Raw genomic sequence first — 14,024 nt, forward strand, 5'->3', positions numbered from 1 at the left:
TTCAATGCACTTTGGACTTCCTCCCTGAGTATCATTGGCTCTTGTCATGTGGTATCTCTTGAAATGGTTGAACATTAACCATTTCCTTTTGGTACAGTAATTATTGATAGGTATGGATTAATTGCTGCCATTATTTTGTTTTTCTGTGGTGTTGCTGCTTTTTTTGTTATGTGTGTTTTCCTTTGTTGAGTTCAAGCTTTTTGTGTTCTTTCTTGTGAGTTTCCTCATAGTTTTAATGTTTGTATGTTTTAATGTTTCTTGGATTTTCATTTTCTTGGTGTGTTGTGAAGTGTTAATTTTCTTTGAGGTTGCCTTATAGTCCATTAACTTTCCTCTGCATTTAATGTGTCTATTTTATCCTGTAATCTAACTTACCTTCTCAACATCTTGATCTCTGTTCCTATGTGTTTACCTTCTTTTACATTGCAATTTTTTTTTATTATAGACTGACCTCCAAGATTTTCTGAGTTTGTTCTTATAGTTTTGTTCTGTTCTCGACTCTTCCTTCTGTCGACTTAATTCCGGGAGGTGCTAACACGTATGTCAATCTCTAGTTGTTCTCTGTTCTTGTTGGTTCTCAGTCCACAGAACTCCCTGTAAGATGTTTTGTAGCACAAGGTTGGCTTTGGCAAAATCCCTTAGTGTCTGTTTTTCCTGGAATGTGTTGATTACACTGTCGTATTTGATTGATATCTTTGCTACATAAAGGAATCTTGGTTGGCAGATTTTTTCTTTCCAAACAGCAGCTGGTGAGCTTGAATGACCAATGTTGTGGTTCAAACCGACTTTGCAGGCTAGCACATTATCCTGCAGTGCGACACCTGGACTCCAATGAAGTTGTTAGAATTCTTCAATTCCATCATTACATGCTTTGGTGTTTGGTGTGCAAATGGTCTTCCTTCTGAATATGAACATTATCTTATCACAGACAGAATTGTATGTCAAGATAGATCACGAAATGTTCTTTTTGATGATGAAGGTGACTCCTTTCTTCTTCAATTTGTCCATCTGTCATAGTAACCCATATGATTTTCAGATTCAAAGTGCCCAATACTAGCCTATTTCAGTTTACTGATGCCTAGAATATCAATCTTTATGTTTTCCATTTCATTTTTGACATCTTGCAGTTCTCCTAGATTCATAATTCATATATTCTGATTTTTGTGGGTGTTTGCAGCTATTTCTCCTTATTTTGAGTTGTGCCCCACCAGCAAATGAAGATCCATACAGCTTTACTCTATTAGTATCGTCATTGTGAACTTTACTTTGTGTAGGCAGCTCTTTCCCAGTTGTAATTTAGAGTGCTTTCCAACATGTGGGGCTCACCTTCCAGTACAATATTTGACAGTATTCTGGTGCTATTCTTAATGTTTTCATCTTATGGGAATGTATCTGGCCATGTTCTGTTGCTTTCCATAAGGTATTCGGTGGCCAAACATTCAGAAGTAGTCTGCCTCGCCTTCTTCTTATTCTGTCTTCAGCTTTGCTGAAACCTGTTCATCAATGGTGCGTCTATTGTATTTAAAATACCATTGACACTGCTTCCAGTATCACAGCAACACACCAGCCACCACAGTGAAACAAATTTACAGACAAGTGGCTTATTTAGATTATCTTGTTAATTTCTATATAAAAAATCAAAACTTGTTGTGACTTTGATTAGAATTTCATTGACAGTATAGAGCAATTATAAGATAATCCAATAGCTGCTACATTGAGTAATCCAACATATTTACAGGATTTATCATTTTAGCCAAGATCCATCTGATGTAAGTTCCTTGTCCTCTTCTGAAGACACCTTGAACTTCTGGCAGTTACTTGTCAATGCACATCTGCAATCATTTATGAATTATCTTCAGCAAAAATTTTTACATTATTGTGATAGTAACATTATTGTTCAATGATTTCTGCATTCTACTGGGTCCCTTTTCTTGGGAGTAGGCACAAATATGGATTCTTCCAATTATTTGGCCAGGTAATTTCTTCAACTTTCTTGGCATAGACATGTGAGTGCCTTTGTTGTTGTTGTTATGTGCCATCGAGTCGGTTCCGACCCATAGCGACCCTTTATAGGGTTTCCGAGGGTGTAAATCTTTACGGGAGTGCCTTTAGTGCTGCATTAATTTGTTGAAACATTTCAGTTTGTATTCCATAAATTCCTGGATCCTTTTTTTCCCAATGCCTTAAGTGCAGATTGGACTTCTTCCTTCAATACCATCAGTTCTTGATCATACGCTATCTCTTAAAATAGTTGAGCACCAACAAATTCTTTTTGATACAGTGACTTAGTGTATCCCATGTTCTTTTGATGCTGTCTACATCATTCAATAATTTTCCCATACAGTCTTTCAATATTGTAAATTGATACTTTAATTTTTTCCAGTATGAAAAAAATTGAGCATGTTCTTCCCTTTTGTTATTCTAACTCCAGGTCTTTGTACATTTCCTTACAATAATTTACTTTGTCTTTCTTTGCAAGCTGCCCTTGGAAATTTTCTGTTCAGCTCTTTCACTTCCTTATTTCTTCCAGTTACTTTTGCTTCTCTACACTCGAAAGTAAGTTTTAGAGTCTCTTCTGACAACTATTTTGGTCTTTTATTTTGGTCCTGTCTTTTTACTTACCTTTTGTTTTTTCATGGATGATGTTCTTGATGTCATGCCACAACTTTTCTGGTTCATTAGTGTCTAATGCATCAGATCTTTTCTTGAGATGATCTCCAAATTCAGATGGGACGTATTCATGGTTATATTTTGGCTTTCGAAGACCTTTGCAATTTTTCTTCAGCTTCATCCTGAATTTGCATATGAAGACCTTTGCAATTTTTCTTCAGCTTCATCCTGAATTTGCATATGAATAATTGTTGGCCTGTTCCACAGTCGACCCCTAGCCTTGTTTTGACTGATGATAATTGATCTTTCTACTAACTATTCCTATGTTGTTGGACCCATAACAATACAGGATTTCTGAGACTGTAAATCTTTACAGGAGTAGAAATCCTCATCTTTCTCCCATGAAGCAGCTGGTAGTTTCAAACTGCTGACTTTGTGGTTTGCAGCCCGATTTGTAACCACTACGCTACCAGAGCTCCTTATCTATTCCTATAGAAGTAATCAATATGATTCCTGGTATTCCATCTGGTGAGATCCAGTGTATAGTTATGATTTATGTTGAAGAAATATACTTGCAATGAATATGTCATTAATCTTACAACATTCTATCATGATCTCCTATGTGGTTCTAATTATTAAGACCATATTTTACAACAACTGACCCTTCTTCTGTGTTTCTAACTTTTGCATTCCAATCATCAGTAATTACCAGTGCATCTTTATTGCATGCTTGATCAATTTCAGACTGAAGAAATTGGTAGAATTCTCTAGTATCATCATCATTGGCTTTAGTTGGTGTGTAAATTTGAATAATAATGATATTAACTGGTCTTCTTAGTAGGTGTTATATGTATTATGTTATCGCAGACAGCATTATACTTCAAGATTGATTTGAAATGTTCTTTACAGTAATGAACGTGACACCATTCCTTTTCAATTTTTTGTGCCCAGTATAGTAAACTATAAGGAGCTCTGGTAGCGTAGTGGTTACGAATCGGGCTGCAAACCTTAAGGTCAGCGGTTCGAAACTACCAGCTGCTCCGCGGGAGAAAGATGAGGCTTTCTACTCCTGTAAAGATTTACACCCTCGGAAACCCTATACAGGGTCGCTATGGGTTGGAACCGACTCGATGGCACATAACAACAACAATAGTAAACTATATAGGCAGTACCAGTCCATTTCAGCTCACTAATGCCTAGCATGTCAATCTTTATGCATTCTCTTTTATTTTTGACAACTTCCATTTTTCCTATATTCATAGTTCATACATCCTATTTCTGATTACTAATGGATATTTACAGCTGTTTCTTCTCATTTTGAGTTGTGCTCCATCAGCAAAATGAAGGTCCTGAAACTTTAATCCATTCATGTGAATATAGTCAACTCCACTTTGAGGAAGCAACTCTTTCCCAGTCATTTTTTCAGTGCCTTCCATCCTGAGGGCCTTATCTTGTAGCAATATAGCTGAAATTCTTCTGCTGATATTCATGAGGTTTTCAGTGGCTGACCAACCAAAAGTGGTCTGCTTCGCCTTCGTTTTGGTCTGTCTTAGTTTGGAAGCTCTTCTGAGACCTGTTTATCATGGACAACCCTGCTGATATTTAAAATATTAGTGTCATAACTTTTAGCATCACAGCAATACAAGTCCAACACAATTCAGTAAACTGACCGAAGAGTGATAATGTGACATATTAGTTTTTTTTAAAACATATAATTTTGAATTCTATTGGCTTGGCTTATCAGATTCAATATAATTGTTGAGGATTTTAAATTCTATTTTTCTGAGAAATATTGACGTGGGTGTGATCTCAGATAGTTTTCTTAAATTCTCCTAGCATTTGTTCCTTATTTGCAAAATGAAACTTAAACCTGCTTCTTAGGATTAAATGCGTTCTTTAATTTAAAGCATTTAGCATATTTCCTAGAATATAGAATATACATAGTAAAGGGTAGCTATTGCCTTTTTTTTTTTTTTTTGATGTACACCTACCACATTGAAAATATATATTCATTTAAATGTCCAAAGGGCACATTATGCAAGCCAGCCTCCTGCCTGCAGGCCCACTGCCTTTCTCAGTCCATGGTTCTATAGTCCTTTGCTGCTCTGTTTCTCTATGACACCACCTCTGCCACCATCCCTGTTGTTGCTGCTTTTCTGGTTAGGATACCTCGGTCCTCTGATGTTCTTCCCTCTTGATGGTCCTAGGGTCCTCTGTTCCTGAAATGACAGATTAACTGCTCTCCTTTTACTGCTCCACCTCTTCTACATTTACAGTTGTGACAATCACCATTAGACCTAATAATTACTCTTAATTGAATTATACATTCCCATTCTTCTTATCACCTGAACCATTTGGACAAGAGGAAAACTATTCATCATGGTTTCTATCCAATTCCCCTTGTTCAGACACTAAGCACCCTGATACCCTGATGAAAGCCTGTAAGATAGTCACTTCAAGCCTTTATAACCCCTAATTTTGGTAGCTGAAGTCTAATTTGCCTAACCCTATCAACTGGATAGTGAATAAGGAACACCGTAGAAGAATTGACGCTTTTGAGTTATGGTGTTGGGGAAGAATATTGAAAGTACCATGGGCTGCCAAAAGAACCAGTAGATCCGTTTTCGAAGAAGTGCAGCCAGAGCGCTTCTTGGAAGCCAAGATGGCCAAACTTCGTCTCTCATACTTCAGACATATTGTCAGGAGCAGTCACTGGAGAAGGATATCATGTTTGTTAAGGTGGAGGGTCAGAGAAAAAGAGGAAGACCCCCAATGAGATGGATTGGCCAAGTGGCGGCATCGATGGGCTCAAGCGTGTCAACAATAGTAAGGTTGGCCCAGGATCAGGCAATGTTTTGTTCTGCTGTGCATAGGGTCGCTATGGGTTGGTATCAACTCGATGGCACCTAACAACAACAAAAACAATCAACCCAGTGTACAGAGGAGGCCTGCTTAATCCTTGATATGAATCCTTTCCTATTTGGTTGGAATTTTGGGTGGCTTTATCCATAAGCAAAGGTACAGTTGATCGGGTTGTAGCAATGTATGCTTGCTCCTTTTATAATACTTCTTTATCTTCATCTGGTCGAATTTTGGTCAGCAAGCCATCCAAGCTAGATCAAATGAATAGTGTCTGCAAGTTTGGAAGTTCTTGCACACCTCCCCTCTCTTCAGGCCAGCTACCTACTTCACTCTTTTTTTGTTTTTTAATTTGTATCATGAATTGAGTGATAGTTTACATGGTAGAACATCAGTTTCACACTCATTGTTTCATTGCAATGATTACAGTCTCCTCCATGCATCGTCTTCAACAGTATTTGCTTCAATTCCTCATTTTGTTTTTTGGGGGATGTACACAAAAACATTCAGGAATATATAATCATTTAAACAACCAGAGGGTACATTCTGCAAGCCTGCCTCTTGGCTGCCAGCACACAGCCTTTCTCTTTCAGTGAGTCTAGAGTCTTCAGCTGCTCTATCTCTCCATGTCCTCAACCCTGTCTCCATCTCTGGTTTCGCTGCTTCTCTGGATAGGGTCCCGTGTTCTACTCATGCTCATCTCCCTTGATGGTCTTAGGGTCCTCTGTTCCTGGACCGTAAGATTAACTGCTCCCCACATTTTGTTATAAAACCTATACAGTTGTGAAAGTCGCAATTAGTCATGATAACAATTACTCACTATTGAATCATAAGAATCTTATCCCTATCTCCTTTCATCAGACCTGTCTAGACAAGTTGAAAACTATTCAGGGAGGATTCTACCTTCCCACACACACTCTGAAACTAAACTCTCTCTTGAAAACTTGTAACCCAGTCACTTCGTGCCTTTATAGCACCCCCATTTTAGGTAGCCAATGTCTATCCCTATCAACCCTGTATACAGATGAGATAGGATTGATACTTGATGTGAAAACTCTTTCCCTCTCAGTTGGTATTTTGAGCTACTACATCCATAATTATAGGTCATGTTCATCAAATTGTAGCAATTTCACTTGTCTCCTTTATCAAAAATTGATTTTTTATCTTTGTCTAGTTGAGTTCTGATCATCAAGCCATCAAGGCTAGGTCGAATGAGTACTGTCTACAAGTTTGGCCATTTTGTGTGTATCCCCTCATTTCATATCAGCTGGTTGCTTCATTCTCAGCTCTAGCCCTCTGTGGCTATGTCCTTGTCTATGAGTTTACGAGTCCCCAGGTCTCACTACACTTGGGACCAACCAGCCCTTCTTCTTATGTATCTCATCTTGATGGCTGCTTCACTCTTAACTGTAGCTCCCAGTGGCTGGGTCAGTGTCCTTGGGCTCAGAAGTTCACACATCTCCCTGAAATTCAAACCAGCTATTCCATCCTATTCTCTCTTTCATCTCAAGGTCACCGGGCATCTATGAAATATGGCCAAACTCATCCCATGTCTTCTTTGCTGCATTTCCCCCATTTCCACACACAATTTGACCAGAATGGTTGCCAGTGAGCATACAAGACTGTTCATGTGAAGTTTGCTTTTCAGTCTTAGAAATGGGTTTAACTGATGGGTTGACTTTTCTTTCCTTGATGGTCTCAGGGCAAACAATTTGCTTGATATTATCACAGCCAAACAGTCTACTTTTAAAAAAAGAAAATTTTCTCTCCCTCTTGGTCTTTCTTTCAAGAAGTATCTTCTTTTCTTCTTAGCTATTTAATAAATGAATTAAACTATATTTCTTTGTCTTTTGGACAATTATGCATTTTTATTATCATAATGTTTAATTATATTATTTCACTTTTAATGCCTACATGTAATGTTTATCCTTTTACAGATGCTTCTCATTTGGTATTGGAGAAGGGGTTTCCACCAGCCTGATCAAAGGCATTGCTCGTGTAACAGGGGGCACGTCAGAGTTTATCAATGGCAGGGACCGGATACAATCCAAGGTGAGGGATAGATTGTGTATTCAAGGGCAACAGTCAGAGTTCTTATGGAGCAGGGTGGTGGAAACTATTGCAAGAGCATGGGCAACTATGTGACGTCAGATTCTTTTTTTTTTTTTTTCGTATCTTCTCAAGGCCTTGGGCTATATACCTACTGGGGCTCTTTCAGGCTATGTGTAAAAGGGTCCTATCCTAGTTTCTGGGTAAATGACATATTGTTCTAGAAGCTGGGATCCCAGAGATGAGATGATGCTGAAAGAGGTTGGGGTTTTGTGTTTGAGACCAGAGAAAGAAGCTAAGAGATTTATTGTCGTGACTGAGACTCTAGATTTGTGTGTTAGCATTTCTTTTGATCCTCTAACCTATCCTCCATGTACAGGATACAAGGAAATAGGAAATAATGATTATGATATGTCCTATAGATTGGGAGAGTGATAAATTGATTCTCCTGTTGATCCACATGCATAAAGGGAAGATATATTCAACTCTGGTTATGTTTCTAAATTCCTCTTTTCTATTGGATGTCATCTCTTATCTAATCCCTATTTCTCCAGCGACCTCCTTTCCCAAACATTTCCTTTATTAACATTTATGTTATTAAACATCTTAGTCTTAGCTTCCTCATGATATAAAGCAAGCGTAATAATGCCCATGTCCTGATTTTTGACAAGAAGTATTGTATCACATAGCTCCTGGCACATCATAAATAGTCAACTAATAATATTTACCATTACTGCTGTTATTTTTGTGGTTATTTTGTCCTCAGGCTCTTTTGGCTCTGAAGCGTTCTCTGCAGCCTGTGGCAGAGGACTTCTCACTGAACTGGTCTTTGCCTCTTGGTCTGTCTGCTAAATTGCTCTCCCCAGAACAATCAGTCATCTTTAGAGGTCAGAGGTTAATCATATATGCCCATTTGAAAGGGCATATGCCGGTAAGTTCTCATTCCTGCTTTTTCTGCAGTTAGAATAGCTACTTCCCTGTATCCTGTGAAACAGTGTCAGTAAAGCTATAGAGACATACCTCAGAGACACTGCAGGTTTAGTTCCAGACCACCATAAATAAAGCAAAAATGGCGATAAAGTGAGTCATATGAAAATTTTGGCTTCCCAGTACATATAAAAATTATGTTAACGTGGTATTATAGTCTATCAAGAGTGCAACAGCATTATAAAATATTTGTAATATTGCAAGAATTAATAAAATGTGACAAGGAAACACAAAGGAAATCCATGGTGTTGGAGAAGTGGCTGATAGATTTGTTCAATGTAGGGTTGCCACAAACCTTAAATTTATATGTACAAAAATGTATCTGTGAAGTGCAATAAAGCAAATAGCAGTAAAGTGAGATAGGCACTAAGTAGGTGGAGGTGGATTTCATATAGAGACCACACTTTCCAGAAGAAGCTGATTTAGCCATTTCTTCACCATTTCAGAGTCTCTGATTTCCTGAGCAACCAAGATCTTAGTCAGCGTTTTTTTAATGGATGGGAATGGGGAGCTGCTGCAGTTCTGATGCTTCGCTTAGTGATGTCTCTTCTGTCACATCTATTTCTCTCTCATTTTTAGCCCAAAGAGGCAAGAGCAGATGTATGCCTCAAGTACACACTACAGGGCAAGAGTTATGAGAATAAAGTGACATTTTATCTACATCCCAAGCCTGATACCAAGTGAGAATTTGAAATTTTCCTTTGTCGTTTCTTTTCTTTTTTAAAGAATCCATTATTTCCTAACAGTGACATCTCCACTGTAAGCTACCCAAGTCTTTTCTCTCCCCTTGTCTGGCTTTTCTCCCCATCAGCCATCCTTTTCTATTGAGGTCCCTGAGTAACTGGTACGTGTTTATTTTTCCGAAAGTCACAGGAAGTTTTTCGTTACAGCTTCACCATTCACCGCCTTGCTGCCAAGTCCTTACTCCAGATGAAGGACATGGGCTACAGAGAGACTCCAGCCAATGATAAAAAAGAAGTTGTGAAGATCAGCCTTGAGTGTGGAGTCATAAGCTCTCACACAGCATTTATTGCAGTCAACAAGGATCTCAATCAGCCAGTGCAGGGGCCTCTCGTTCGTAGGGATATTCCAAGGCCAATTTTGTTGGGTGCACTCTCAGCAAGGCCATGTTATGGAAGTAAGTTTCATGACACTCAAATGCAGATAGAATGAGTAAGAAGACTGGATAGCTGAGCATGTTATTGAAAGGAAATGGTTGTGGATGGTCCTTAATTTGTCATTTTTCTCTGTGTTTCTGGATTTTGTTGAGAATGTTTTCTGTACTGGAGAATTAGTGTATGTACCATAAAATAATCAAAAGGGGGAAAAACAACTAAAAAACTAGGAAATATTAGTATATACAGGGTACATACGCATGTATAAGTAGTCAAATTTTATAAATCAGAAGCTTATTTGTCCTCTGATGCACATGGTTACTGATCCCACATATAACCGATCAACAACCTAATGGTGGTAGGATATGGGTACTGATTGTAAGGACAAAGTCAGGCATAAGCCAAGCAGGTTTAATTATAGAAAGTGCTGGATTGAAGTTTGGATTGGTGAAGAAACCCTCTGGACAGAGTTGGAGGGGATATGGGATATATTTTAGCAGTTCTGGGGTTGCTCTTCAAAATGAATTCTAGATCATTCATGTAACATTTATTTCATTAAACATTTAGCTACTTCAGTACCTATGACATGGTAGGCATTATGTTTCTCATTGCAGATGCAATTGCTGAAAAAAATACTTTGTCTGTCCCTAAGAAACTTAGACACTAGGGAGTGACTTCGGGGAAATGGATCAAGACAGCAAACAGATGGACAGCTTTTCAAGGAGGCATAAAAAAGCACTATACCACGAGTAAACCCAAGATGTTTGAGAGCATGTGGATTAGTTGTGAAACTCAGTATAGGATGGAGTGTAAATCAAAAATGTCCTTCCAAATAGGCTTCATTTAAAGGAGACCTACAGGGCTAGGTAGATTATTTTGGAAAGGGACAAAAGAGTGCTAAGCTTCAGAATCAGTATCTGAGAAGACAGAGATCAAAGAAAGAATGATATAGATAATTTGGTGTGGCTGCAACACACCAGACAAATTGGAGAATGTGGTCGTATAAAGAGAACAATGCAGGCTCTACATTATAGACATTGAGGATTTCAAGGAACATTGATGTAGACTGATGAGCGATCATCCAAATGAGCACTCTAACCTTTGGGAAGAGCCCCACAATCCAGGTTTGAAAATTTTAGGTGAATGTGAGGAGGGTACAAGAGGTTTATACAATATAAAAAGGTGAATTACTTTTAGGGAATTTGGACCTTGAGATGCCTATAGAATATCCATGAGAACAAATTCACTAGAAATAAAAGCAGATGGGTCAGATGTTCATAAGAGAGATCAGGATTGACAATAGACATTTGGCTATCTTATCATCTAGATAAGGAGCCTTGGTAGTGGTAATGGATAATGACTTGGGCTGCTAACTGCAAGGTAAGCAGTTTGAAACTACCAGTCTCTCTGAAGGAGAAAGGTAAGACTTTCAACTAGTGTAAAGATTAACAGCCTCAGAAACCCTATATAGGGTCATCATGAGTCAGAACCAACTCCATGATACACAACCACCAGCCACCTTTATCTAGATAGTAACTAAAGTCATAGCTGGATAAAATTATTCAGAGAAGTGAAAAGAAATGGGAGGTAAAACTGAAATGTTGGAGACCAACAGTTATCTAAAGAATGAATAGCAGAGGACTCCACAAACAAGATTAAAAAGGATTGAGGTAGGAAGAAAAGTAGTGAGTGCATAGTCAAAACTAAAGGAAAATAAGGTATGAAGAAGGACTTATCTAAGTATCAGATAATGCAAAGAAATAAAATAAAATAAAATATGATAAGAGGATCATGAGTTAAGTATCAAAAATGTCCTGGCTGCTCTTATTAAAAGAAACTTTATTAGACTGATCAGATGAAAATCCACATTATAGAATGTTAGAGAACCAATGAAGGTGCCCTGGTGGTACAATGGTTGAGTGCCCAGCTCTCAACCATTGCTGAAAGGTGCAAACCTCCCCAGCATCTGTGCTGGAGAAAAACCTGGTAAAATGCTCCTTTTAAAGATTACAGACTAGAAGACTATGGGACAGTTCTACTCTGTCAGAAGTTGCTATGAGTTGAAAATCAACTTGGTGGTTCATAACAACAACAGAGTAAATGAGAGACAGGAAATGGTATTGTGACTTGTATAGACACTTGTTACCACTATTTGGTTGAAGAAGGTAAGGGATAGAAGGTGATAACTAGAGAGGGGGTTATAAAGTTGAGGTGGGCTTTTGCATGTTGTGTATCTCTTTATTGTTAATTTTAGAATAGGATATCATGCTGTAGTGCTAACTGAAAGCCATCAGTAGAGAAGAGTATACATACATATATATGTGTTGATTAATTATTAAGAATGTTGAAGAAGTAAAGAGGGAATGGAATCTAGAGAAGCAGTGGATAGATTAACCCTCAAAAGAACAAATGACATTCTCTCACTATGTATAGGGGAAGTTGAGAAAAGTTGATGGGGGTTAAATTTTAGTTCATAGAGAAACAAGTTTTGGGAGTTTCTGTTTGATGGTTTTAAAAATAGTTTTACTGAAATAGACAGCAAGATTAGTTTATGAATATGAGATTGGAGGTTGTTAGTTTTTTTGTATACCATCAAGTTGGTTCCAAATCATAGCAACCCTGTAGAGGGTTTCTGAGGCTATAAATCTTTATGGAAACAAAAAACCTAATTTTTCTCCCTTGGAATTTCTGGTGGACTTGAACTGTTGATCTTTTGATTATCAGCTCAATATGTAACCCACTATGTCACCAAGGTTCCATAGAGTAGTAGATTTAAGGTAGAAGTAGAAAGTTTGAAACAGCCACGGAGAATAGTTGAAAAGTGGAAATCCCCAAGGAGAAATAGAAGGATTTGTCAAGGAGTGTTGAGGGATCAGAGTAATTTGTACAACTTGATGTTTTCTGTGGTACCAAACTACAAAAGAAGGTTTTGGTTTATTTGATTTATGTGACATTTCTCAGCATCTTTGGTATAAAAATGATGGAGATAAAGAGTTGGTTTCCTTTCAAGGAACGTGGGTGTCATAAAGGAACATTAGGGACATAGCTTTTTGACCTGAATTTTGAAATAAGTAGAGAAGACTTAAGAGAGAAGACAGTAAAGATAGATGGAAGTTGGTAGATAGCACAGAAGTAAGGGTGTCAAGGATTTAAAGGCTCAGGTGAGATAAAAGGTAAAGTAAAACAGGAACCTCTGAGTTAGAAAGCAAGAAAAAGAACTATTATATTTAAAAAGTAGTATTTGCTCTTTTGTTTTACAACCTATTTCTTTCAAGTAGAACAATTCTGCATGATAGCAAGAAACTGTCTTGGGAGGGAGTGGCTGAGGAGGAATGGAGGTTTTAGGAAACCATTGGTGTAGAGTAGACCTAGAAGCTTTGAATTAGAGTGTTGGTAGGTTGTTTACATGGATTCTGAAACCATCAAGATGATTATAGGCTGTACTGTGGAGTAGAAGTCACTCTAGTGAATAATGGGAAGTGACAAAGATGTTGAAAGTTGGCAGTAATGATGTTATGTAGAAGGTAACACAAGTTGTCGTGGAGAAGAAATGATATGGATTTTGTATTAAAGACTGAAGAAACTTACCCTGACTCCAAATTTGAATGTTTGGATTGTGATTAATCAAGCAACAACAAAGTGAAGGTTAAATGGAAAGCAGTTCTCTTTGGAGGGCAAATTAGATTTAAGTTAAGACAGTTTCAAGAAGCAGTGTAAAAACATAATGTTTAGTATGTATCATGGATTCCAAAGGACTTGACAAAAAAGACTCAGAGGTAAGGATTTCTGTGTGAAATTGTCTTATAGCAAAGGAAAGATGGGATGATGTAAGTGGTACCCATGGCTGATGTGAATTGGAAGAAATATGTCTCCAATACTAGGACCCTCTGCCTACTTCAGAGAGCAGCAGGTGCTTCAACATCAATGTATGTACTGGTGTTTTTCAGCTTATTCAAAGGCCTCCTACTTTATGCCTCCAGTTGAATGCATGGGAAGCATTCCTTATTTCTCGAGCATGCCATATCATCCAAGAAACAATGGAAGCTCAAATATTTTCGGTCGCTGTAGGCCAATGAGTTACAGAGAAATGTACACTCTAGGTAAGTATCTTTCTAGAGACTCTTTCTCACCAATGTTTGTCTGTTATACATATAGAAAAGGGCAAGTTCAAAGCTCCATTTGCCCAACAAATGAAGAGATGCATGGTTCTCCAAGAGGCCTGCCTTCAGATGGAAAGTAGTCGTTCTTCCACCAACAGGAACAACTTGGAAACTGACCAGGCAGGTGAAGGTGGGCCTCAGTTTGTTTCTATGACCTATGGCAACTGAAGAGCTACTTTTCCATGCTCAGTGCTCTTGTGGCTAGACCAGTTGGTAAACAATTTGAAAAATGTCAGAGGGTGAA

At 38.0% G+C, this 14,024-nt stretch overlaps 1 protein-coding gene across 1 annotated transcript in view; it reads left to right on the forward strand.

Annotated features, from left to right (window-relative positions):
• LOC102820316 (von Willebrand factor A domain-containing protein 5A-like) overlaps window positions 1–14,024 on the forward strand; it is a gene marked incomplete at its 5' end in the record, with an annotated part of 36,671 nt that overhangs the window by 17,156 nt on the left and 5,491 nt on the right. The window contains 6 exon segments of the mRNA XM_006871028.1: window positions 7,407–7,521; window positions 8,285–8,449; window positions 9,085–9,185; window positions 9,396–9,643; window positions 13,568–13,720; window positions 13,776–13,910. Of these exon segments, the coding sequence (XP_006871090.1) occupies window positions 7,407–7,521; window positions 8,285–8,449; window positions 9,085–9,185; window positions 9,396–9,643; window positions 13,568–13,720; window positions 13,776–13,910 (917 nt within the window).

Source organism: Chrysochloris asiatica, unplaced genomic scaffold, assembly GCF_000296735.1.
Source record: "Chrysochloris asiatica unplaced genomic scaffold, ChrAsi1.0 scaffold00158, whole genome shotgun sequence".
Taxonomy (NCBI): Eukaryota; Metazoa; Chordata; class Mammalia; order Afrosoricida; family Chrysochloridae; genus Chrysochloris; species Chrysochloris asiatica.